This window comes from Cannabis sativa, chromosome 2 (genome assembly GCF_029168945.1).
Source record: "Cannabis sativa cultivar Pink pepper isolate KNU-18-1 chromosome 2, ASM2916894v1, whole genome shotgun sequence".
NCBI classification, from domain to species: domain Eukaryota; kingdom Viridiplantae; phylum Streptophyta; class Magnoliopsida; order Rosales; family Cannabaceae; genus Cannabis; species Cannabis sativa.
The window spans coordinates 469808-481410 of record NC_083602.1 but is presented as its reverse complement, the minus strand read 5'-3'; the positions used below and the strand labels follow the sequence as shown (position 1 = coordinate 481410).

At 25.8% G+C, this 11603-nt stretch overlaps 1 protein-coding gene across 1 annotated transcript; it reads left to right on the top strand.

The window, feature by feature from the left end:
• The first annotated feature begins 524 nt into the window (after window positions 1–524).
• LOC115720620 (fatty acyl-CoA reductase 3) lies at window positions 525–9942 on the top strand. The gene is made up of 10 exons (XM_030649783.2): window positions 525–760; window positions 876–979; window positions 1203–1405; window positions 2031–2131; window positions 4316–4514; window positions 7240–7401; window positions 8473–8554; window positions 8748–9020; window positions 9142–9269; window positions 9581–9942. Exons 1-10 carry the CDS (start codon window positions 682–684, stop codon window positions 9732–9734), a joined length of 1485 nt encoding a protein of 494 aa, XP_030505643.2. The 5' UTR covers window positions 525–681; the 3' UTR covers window positions 9735–9942.
• Window positions 9943–11603: the final 1661 nt, after the last annotated feature.

The window sequence follows — 11603 nt, the reverse complement described above, 5'->3', positions numbered from 1 at the left end:
AATAATTTTTTTTATTTATTTTTTAAAAAAGAAAAATCTTTATATATTAAAGTTAACCTCACTTATCTAATGTTTTCTCTAGAAAAGCATAGGAAGCAGAAATACCACTTCTATCTTTGTGTGATTGCAGATATACCACTTCTGTCATTGACCCACTTTTTAGCTTTATAAATGGAGATGTTCATATAATATTAACACTTTACAGAATATTTATAGATATAAACTTACATTACAATGCTATGTTAAAAAAAAAACTAAATAGAATAATCTACTACTCCAATAATAAATTTATTTACAAATTTATAATTACACTAATATTATTTTTAATACATTATTAAATAATATTTCAAATATAAATATTTAATTTTTTCAAACAAAAAATTTGTAATCTTTAAAAATAAAATATATTCAAAATCTTAAAAAGACCAAAATCTTAAATAAAACTAAAGAATACGCGCTCGACACCTACATTCACCTAGTATATATATATATATATATATTTATATATGAACAAGTTTCGTACACTCTATGTCATGATAATTACCATTGTCCTATACATTATTACCCCTTCCTCTTCCTTTATATAACAACTTCATTCCTCTCACATCTTCCTTCAAAATCATTCTCAATATTCTCTCTTTCTCTCTCTATAATTATATATATATTTCATTTTCTCTCTCAATGGAGTTGGATAGTGTATTGAAATTTCTTGAGAACAAGACCATTTTGGTGACTGGTGCTACTGGCTTTCTGGCAAAGAGTAAATTTATACATATATTTTATATACAATTTTTTTGTTATATTATAAATAATTATATATTTATTAATAATTAATTATGTTTTTATTATTTTTGTGTTTGGTGAAAATTAATCAGTTTTTGTGGAGAAAATACTTAGGGTTCAACCTAATGTGAAAAAACTCTACCTTCTTTTAAGAGCGTCTGATGTCAAATCGGCCACACAACGTTTGAATACCGAGGTACGAATTTATAAATATATTATCAAAAATAAAAACATAAAATAGAATTTTTCAATCGTAAAAATAATAATCATTTATGACACATTTGAACTATCGAGAATGTTATTTCGTGACAGTTTTATAAATATTGAGTTGAGAATGATATTATTGGTATTTTTCGATTGTTGAGATTAATTTTTTTTTCTTAAATATATTTTGTAAATAATAACAATAATGTATGCAGATTCTCAACAAAGATTTATTCAAAGTATTAAAGGAAAAAATGGGTGGAAATTTCAACAATTTTGTTGGAGAAAAAATATGTGTGATGGGAGGAGACATTACTTGTGAGGATTTGGGAGTAGAAGACTCTAATTTGAGACATCAAATGTTGACTCAATTAGATGCAATTGTTAATTTGGCTGCAACCACAAATTTTGATGAAAGGTAATTATTTATTGATGTAATTGAATATCGAATTTCACATATTTAAATTATTAAAAGTTGTTTAATTACATCACTACAAAAAATCTTATTTTTAGTCACAACAAAATTTGTAATTTATAGAAGTAAAAAAGTTGTAACTAATTATAAATCATCATTTTTATGTTGTGACTAAAAAGTTTATGGCTAAAGGTATTAGTCACAAAAATTTGTGATTAAATGTATTTTTAGTCACAATACTTTGTTGTGATTAAAACTAAATTAGTGACAATTTGTATCTAAATATTATGTTTCAGTCACAAGTAACATTGTGTTATGACTAAAATCACATTTAGTCACCAAAGAATTATATTGTAACTAAAAACCTATCACTACTAATGGTAAAAGTTTTTTATAGTGTATATGTAAGTTTCAAAAACAAATAGCAACACGAACAACATGACTATAGTATTTTATTGTCTAACACCTACGTATCGATCGATCAATTTAAAATTAAAAAGAACTCAATTGGGCACCAGTAATACTTAGCTAATGTCACTTAAAGGTGTCATACTGTTATTATAGTATAATTTAATTCGATATCGAGTTTCTTATAGTTTAATTATAATCAACATATGTGTATGTGCAGATATGATGTTTCACTATATCTCAACACAATGGGACCTAAGTATGTATTGAACTTTGCCAAGCAGTGTACCAAATTAAAGATTCTAGTTCATGTCTCCACAGGTATATATATCATCATTTAATTAATTAAAGCCTTTAATCTAATCTTTAATTATTTAATTAACCACTTCTAATTAATTATTTACCGCTTTCTTATTATTATTATTATTTTTTTAAAAAAAAATGATTAAGTATGATAAAATAATTGATTTTGATAGATCTTACTATCTTAGGTACGATATATAGAGTGGTCCAAAATATGAATTAATATACAACTATTGAAAACGAAAGCATGCATGCAGTTTATAAACTATATAAAATATTATATATTATATATATATAAATATTTATAGCATTAAATATTGCCATTATAAACTGTCACGTGGCAATAATCTATCTAGTACACCCAACACATCAAATCCTATGTCTCATATTATTTAGGTTTATTTCTTACTTAGGATATATATTAGTCATTGGAGTAAAAAAAAGAAAAACTCTATTGTGGTTTTTACACCATACATTCAGAAATATTTAATTTTTTTTTACTTTTTTATCATGGGGTGAATTTTTATAAAAAATGCTATGTAAGTTTTATACTGTTTATTGTGTTAAGTTTTTACTGTTATTTTACAGTTTTTTTTTTAATTGTTCCACTATTATTTAAAATTTTCTGTTTTGTTATTTTACGGTTGTTTTATAAAAATACAGTATTTTTGTAAAAAAATTCCGTATAACAGAAAAATTATAAATTTTTACCTAAAATTCAGTATTTTTATAAAAACTCTATTTAGAAAAAAGATAGTATTTTTAAACTAAGTAAAAAAAAATATATAATTATAAAAGAGGAAAACTTATTTTTGAGCCTTTAAACTAAGTAGGCTCTAAATACAGGTCTAGTCTGCCTATACACAAGACCGAGCCTATATAAATTTTAATTAATTTACATTTGCTATAATCAATTCATTTGTATCTACACCTTTCAAACAAAAAAATATAAATAAATTAGAGATTTCACTTTTCAACATATTTTATAATTTTATGGATTAATGTGTTATGAATTACTTAGGGCTGGTGTTGAGATTTATTGTGCCTTAGCTAACAATAAAATTAATAGGCCATTTTCAAATGATAATGTAGTATTTTTGAAAATTACTAATAAAATATGTGTATTTTTAAAATAATTTTTTTGTTTTGTGCTTCTAAGCTGGGTGGGCCCTAAACGTAAACCAAACTCGCCTTAACCTAAACTCGACCCTCATCGTATACTTTACTACAATCGTTTTTCTAATATGATGGAAGATGACAAATAGTGTAAAAGTTTATCTCTCAATAATGTCAATCGAAATTATTATATATAAATATGTGTTGTTGAATGGGGTAGGGTTTTTTCAGTTTTTGTGCTCCTGTGCTTGGGCTGAGTGAGCCTTAACCGTAGGCCAAGCTCGACTTAGTCCAGACCCAACCCTCATCGTACATTACTACAATTGTTTTTCTAAAATGATGGGTGATGACAAGTAGGCAGGGGCGGATGTACACATGGGGTTATAGTGGCCGTGGCCCCCCCTTATTTTTTACAAATCATACATAGTAATTGATATACAATTAGAACTAATATACATAGCTACAAACAATAAAAAAAAACACTTTGAAAAGTCAAAGCAAAATCAATATATAGAAATATATGTGATTGCATTTCAAAAGAGTAAAAAAATAATATTTTAATATGAATAATAAAACATAAATTTTAATTTTTTTTTAAAAAAATATTAGTTAAAATCAATCTTTATAACTATTTTTTTTTTTTAAAAAAAAAAGTAAATATAAATATAAATATATAATCGAGTAGGATAGGGTAGGATAATAAGGAAGGGTACACATATACCAGTACCCAACCTTATACATGTATCAGGTACATATTTTCATACCCTTACACCTACCTTAATTCAACAGGTAATATCGTAATACCATACACATACAGGTAGGGTACCCACGGGTAAATAGATTTTTGGGTAAAATTGTCATTTCTAATGAATATAGTCAAGACTATTTTGAAATGGAGACATTGGTCACTAAAATTTATAAACATGAAGCCTTATTTTTGCACGTGTTGCTTGTTATTGCCCCCCCTAATATTTAGTCCTAGCTCCGCCCCTGCAAGTAGGGTAAAAGTTTGTCTCTCAATTATGTCAAATGAAATTAATATATGTAAATATGTGTTGTTGAATGGGGTAGGGTTTTTTTTTTCAGCTTATGTTGCAGGAGAAAAGGAAGGAGTAATTGTTGAAAGTCCATGTGAGATGGGTGAGAGTCTTAATGGTGCAATTGGTTTAGATATCAATAATGAGCTAAATCTTCTCCAACAAAAACTCAAACAACTTCAACCTAATAATTCTGATCTTACAAACTCCCAAATTACTCTTGCTATGAAAGATTTTGGTCTCCAAAGGTACTTATATACTATAATATATAATTAATATGTATAAGTATATATATTATGTGGTTAATATTCTCAATTGTCAACAAATTTGATTGAAAAACATATTTTTTTTTAATAAAACATTATAGCTACTATATATGTTTATTTGATTTGATACATTGTTTTGATTTATATATTTACATATAATTGTAAATTATAGGAATAATATGTGAAAAAATAGTGCATTCAAATACTCTATTGTACGTGAAATTCTTTTATTTTATATACATGTAAAATTTATAACTGTTTGAATTTTATTTTTGGCGTGTTAAATTTTTCTAAATTTTTTAAAATTTTACAAAATATTCTAAATAACTATAAATAACCATAAAAAATTAAACTAAAAAATTCTTCAAGATACCGAAATTTTTATCTTAATGGAGCTGCATAATTTTTTATATATTTTTTCATAAGGAAAAAAACCCATATATAATTATGTAGTCTTGATGGGGTTCCATGTTTGATAACCTAATCTATTAATAATTAATCAACTGTCGAATTCGAAGTGTGTATGTTTATATATATTTATATACTCTTGTTTTATTAATTATTAATAATAATAATAATGATTAGTATGCATATCATGAGATTGAAGGTGATTGATAATTCTTCTATCAATTTTTTCTTTATTTCTTTCTTTTTTTAGACTAAATAATTAAATGAAACCTGGCAAGTGATAATAAAAGCCTACCATAAAATTATATATCATAAAAAAAATAAGTATATTTATGTCAAAAATTGACACCCACCAAACCCAACTAACAAATTTATTAGGGTTTGTACATGTAAGTAAATAAAAATAACATTTCTATATTGTTCAAAATAATAATAAATTTTTTAGTTATATATGTACTTAATTTGTTGGTCATCAGTGTCTTATCCCATAATTAATAATAAGATAATTAACTTGATGTGACAAGTAACAACCTTGACCTGTCAATTACACTCTTTAAATGTACTTTCCAAAACTATATATATGTATATATATTTATTAATTAAGTCTTACAAAAAACAATAATATTATGGTGTAAATAAAAAAATTAAATATTTTGCAAAATAATAATTAAATATACTAATAAAATAATATAAATATCTGTAAATAAAAAAGTAATATATTTATTATGGTGTAAATTTTACATCACAGTAAATATTTTACTAAATTTAGCATAAATTTACTATGTGTTAAATTTATATTACTTTTTAACATATTATTAAAATACACTTTTGGTAAAATAAACTATATTTTAACTTTTCACTACTCATTTATATTTATATTTGAGATACTCTCACAATATATCCTTTTAGCATTAATTTTTAGTCTGTAAACATCATCTCTTAATAATATTAAACACTATTCATACTTTATACAACATTTAATATTAACAACAATAATATATGTAATTAATGGTTCACACTTTTTCAAGTACATTAATTGTTTAAAATAAAAATAAATAAAATGCATTAATATGGTATATTAATTATATAATACTAGACTATGTAGATGAGTCAACATGCATTAAATAATTGGGAAACTTACAAAAATACTGGAATTTGAATTAATTTTTACAAAAATACTGTCACACAGAATTTTTTTCAAAAATACTGTGTTTTTATAAAACACTAGTAAAACACAAAGCAGTATAACTCAAAACAGCAGTAGAACACTAGTAAAACACCAGTAGAACACCAGTGAAAACTTAACACAGTATACTGCAGTATGAAACTTATAAAAAAACACAGTAAAAAAGTAAAAAATACCGCCTGGCAGTATTTTTGTAAAAAAAATAGCAAAAGTTAGTATACTATGTAAATTTCCCTAAATAATTATGTTTTAATGGCCAATGGCGAAACTAACCGCTTATTTTAAATAGGGGAAAATATTCTTTGAAATAGGATATGAACAGAAAATATTGTTAATTTTTATAAATTTTATAGAGATAAAAATAAAATAGGTAAAATATAAATGAATAAACATGCAAAATATGTAATAATAAAAATGAAAAATATAAATACATAATAAGGATAAAAATATTAAAAATTAATTTTACGGGGACCGAAATTTAAATTATAAAATAAATTTCTATAAAAATATAATTTATTAAAATTTGAATGAGGTCATTGGCCGAAGATCTTTTGATTATTATTATTATTATTATTATTATTTCAAAAAGAAAATATGTGTTGGAAATTGCAACATATACTTTGTTTTTATAATTAAATATAATTTTTAGTGCTATAGTTCGCATGTAATTATTGAGATTGTCAAATTTAGTTAAGGGATAAAGAAGAGATTTACACCATCGTAATTTCTTTAATTAGTTATGAAAATATAATTTATATTTATGAGATAAAACTTATTTATATAACTAAAATAAAAATTATTTCTTCTCATATATATAACTAAAAATATATATTTAGTCATAAGAAAATGTTTTCTTAATTATACATGAATCATATTTTTTTTTAAATAAAATATTAACTTCATTAAAATTTAGAATACAAATAGCTTTAAAATCAGCTCAACTATTAGACTCAAAAATACTAGCTACAATTAAATTGATACCAAAATTTAATACTTATAGTGAGTTGTTCGGTTTACATGATTAATTAATACTTATTTTATCCAAAATTTTCTTTATGTTTTAATCATGATTTGTTTTGTTTGTAATATTAATTGGTTTATAATAATATGTAGGGCTAAGGAATTTGGATGGCCAAACACATATGTATTCACAAAGGCAATGGGAGAAATGATATTAGAAGAAGAAAAGGCAAATATAAATGTTGTGATATTAAGGCCTACCATTGTTACAAGCACTTACAAAGAACCCTTTCCAGGTTGGGTTGAAGGGATTAGGTAATAATTAATAATTAATAATTAATTAACCTCATCATTAATTAATTATAACAAATATTAATAGTTTATGTATGTGTAATGCTAAAGGGCACCAGTGGTGTCTAGCACCCTCCTATGTATTAATATCGATATTGGTCCAACTAAGTATCGGGTCCCATATAATTTAATATAATAGTTTTTAGAGAGTATCGCTAGTCAATCGCAACGAGACATGTCAAGAAGGTGCTAGGCACCACTGGTGCCTAATAGCAATACTCTGTATGTATGTATATACACTACAAGAAATGTCACTTTTGCCAGCACATTTTTGTGCTGGCAAAAGTTGGTATTGCGCTGGTAAAATAGAATTTATTTGTGATGTGTTGGCAAAAGGAGGTTGGCAAATCAATGTTGGTATTAGAACTTTTGCCAACATAAAATGAGAAGCGCTGGCAAAAATAACTTTTCCCAGTGCGTAAGTGCGCTGGTAAAAGTTAGATTTTAGCCACTGGAAATGTATGCTGGTAAAACTTTGACCTCTTTGCCAGTGCAGTTTGCGAAATGCGCTGGTAAAAGTTACTTTTACCAGCACAGTAACGAACTGTGCTGGTAAAAGTGATATTTCTTGTAGTGATATATTATGAGAGAAATGTATGTTAAGGTGCACGTGTATCTAGCATTTATTTTTGAAAAGTGTAATATCGTTATTATTGATATTATTGATATAATTTAATATCGAGTCTCATTTATTTTATTTTAATAAAAATTTTAAAAAACTAATAATCAATTATAGGACGTCACTTTATAGTTGTGTTAGACACTTTGATACCCCATAACTAGGATCGAGTTTCAAATTTAGTGTACCGTAAGAAAAAAAAATATATATATTTTTGGGCTCTTACTTATAAAAAATATGGTATTTTTCAAAATTAATAAAAAAAATATATATTTTTGAAAGGGATTTTTTTTAGACTCCTAGACTAGGTGAGCCCTAGGCTGCTCGTATTATATTTATATATATGATTAAGGAATCATTCGAAGTATATTAATTTGTTGATTAATAATTTTTTCTATATTTGTAATAAAATGCAGAACAATTGATAGTATGGCAGTGGGATATGCTAAAGGAAAATTGACATGTTTTCTAGGTGATTTGGAGTCCATTGTTGATGTTGTAAGTTTCTATTTTATTACATAGGAAATTATATTTTTATATAAATTAATATATTTACATATTTTTTTTTTCTTTATTAAGGGGTTTAATTGTGTTTGTTAGTTTTTATTTTCAAAATATAATCTTAAAAAATTTTAATCTAGAAAAATAACTGTGTAGTTAGTTTCGTAATACTGAATATCAATTTACACAGATTCCAGCTGATTACGTAGTGAATGCCATAGTTGTAGCTATGGCAGTTCACGGGAACGATCCTTACTTAAATAGAAAAATCTATCAAGTGGGCTCGTCGATGAGAAACCCTGTGAAATACCGAGAACTCCAAGAGTTTGGGTATCGTTATTTCTCAATGAAACCATGGATAAACAAGGATGGAAAGCCTATCAAGGTTCAAAAGGTTACAATTTTGAGTGACATGGAAAGCTTCCAAAGATACATGACCATTCGTTACTTGCTCTTCTTAAAGGTAATTAATCATGACCATTCATTATTAATCTTTGATCATCATATATTGTATATAATATATTATTAATTAATTATAATATATATCAACATGTTTTTGTTTGGTTTGTGATGAAAATTATTAGGGTTTGGAATTGGTGAACAATGCATTTTGCCAATATTTTCAAGGAACATATCTTCATCTTAGTAGAAAGATTAAATATGTTATGAGACTTGTGGAGCTATACCGACCTTACTTATTCTTCAAAGGAGTGTAAGTATTTATAATATATATATATATATATATTTATATAGCTATAGAAAAAAAATGGGCTTAATTTATTTAGAAAAAATATGATATTTTTCAAAACCAACAAAAAAAAATGTGCAATTTTGGAAGAGGAATTTTCTTAGACCTGGACTAAGTGGGCTATAGACATAAGTCTAACCCGTCTATACCCAAGATCGTAGTGTCTACATGCCCCAATATACATTATAATATTAACCAACACATCATTATTATATATTTAGTTTGTATTGTATACTGATATATATATATATATATGTATATGTATATATATGCAGATTCGATGACATAAACACAGAAAGATTGATAATGGAAACGAAGGAAAGTGGGATTGAAACAGAAATATTTTACTTCGACGCAAAGACAATCAATTGGGAAGAATATTTTCTCACTGTTCATGTTCCTGGCATAGTCAAATATGTTTTCAAATGATATATAATTAATTAATTAATTCAAATTGTTTTAAATTATATTATAATTATTATTTTATAAATAATTAATATTGGTTTATTGTGAACTCAATTATATTATTGTTTATTTGTATTAATATCTTAATTATAAATTTAATATATATACGTCTGAAACATATGCATGCATGCATGCATGCATGGTACGTACTACGTGCTAATATTGAATGTAATCTTTGTCTTCATAAATATTTAAATTCATGTATCATGTTGTACTACAAAATTAATAATATATTATTGTTTATTCAAATTAGAAAAAGTGAATGTTAAAATATTGTGTGTGTAATATTGGAATTATATATATATACTTCCCAATAGCAGTTATATTTTATTTTATTTTTTATTTTGTTTTTTGGTAAGAAAAGAAATTAATTTTTTATGGAACCAAATTACAAATTTTTACAACAACCAAAAACTCTACAAAAGGGACTCAACTATTTCCTGTCAGTATTAGAAATTTTTTTAGCAGAAAAATATGACTAACAAAACACATATATAGTCCAAACCAAATGAGATGTTTAAATCATGAGAAGAAAAAATGAAACCCAACAATGTATAAACATAGGAGAAAATGTAGAAGAGAAGAAAGGTAGTACAAGGACAAAGGAGGAACACATACCAGACGAAGAGTGCTGGACTGAGTCTTTTGCGAAGCTTGATCAGCAGCAGCAGAGGATGGTGGAGGGTCGTTAAGTGTCGCCGTCAACGATAAGCGAAGTGTCTTGGATGATCTTAGAAGAAGAGAGAAACCTTGTTTAAATTTCTTTTGCTAGAAAACCCTTCGTGTAAACTTGAAAAAAAATGAAATGTTTTTTATTAAATTTGAGCGGGCTTTGGAATAATACCGCGACTTTTTCCAAAATAATACCGCCTATTTTTTTTTTTGAATAAAATCTAAACTTTGTTAACTTAAATCATCCCGAACTAGGGAAGCAATAACAGTAGGTAAAGAGTGACTACTGAAAATACCGCCTATTTTTTTAGATTAATTTACTATAAAATATGTTTTAAGGCGGTATGGAGTGTGTGGGTGATAGTGGGACGATGAAGGTATATGATATATGTGTATTAATTAGGGCTGGTTATTAATTATCTTTTTTAAAATAAATGGGTGTATGGTGACACGCTATGCGTCTGAGAAATCTGTTTACCAACGCGTTATGCGTGTCGCTAAAGCCACGTGATTTACAATTGGTTTTAGTGACACACATAGCGCGTTGGTAAATAGATTTGCTCACACGCGTGGCACGTCTCTATTGGCCATGTTTTTTATTTTTATAAAATTATAAATTTTGGGTTTTAATATTTAGTGACACTCCATATTTTTAGTGACCCACATTTCGAGTGATAAGTACCAAATATTTAGAGTCTAATAGTGTGTGTCTCTAAAACTTACTCTTAATTTTTTAGTGACCCACACTTTTATGCGTGTCACTAAAAGCCTAATTTGTACTAGTGTATAAATAATTAAATGTGACAAAGTATTAATTTTATCAAATTGTAACATATATTATGGAGTTACAAAATGTGTAGAATGATCACAAAATAGGAGTTGCAAATCCTTTAAATTGATGATCACTTGAATATGTAACTCTCATCTCTTTTTCACTCTTAAATTAGTAAAAGATGTTACTAATTGTTTATGAATGTGAATGAATGATAGCTATTGAAAATATTGTTGTTGGAGACTTGATTTATTCATTTATAAGGTGTATAAATGGTTCAAAATCAAGTAGAAATAATTTGGAATACTTTGGAGAAGAATGGGCCAAAACTGAAAAAATAGTAACTAGTTACTAGTTACTGTTTTTTTCAACATATACTTGCACACGTT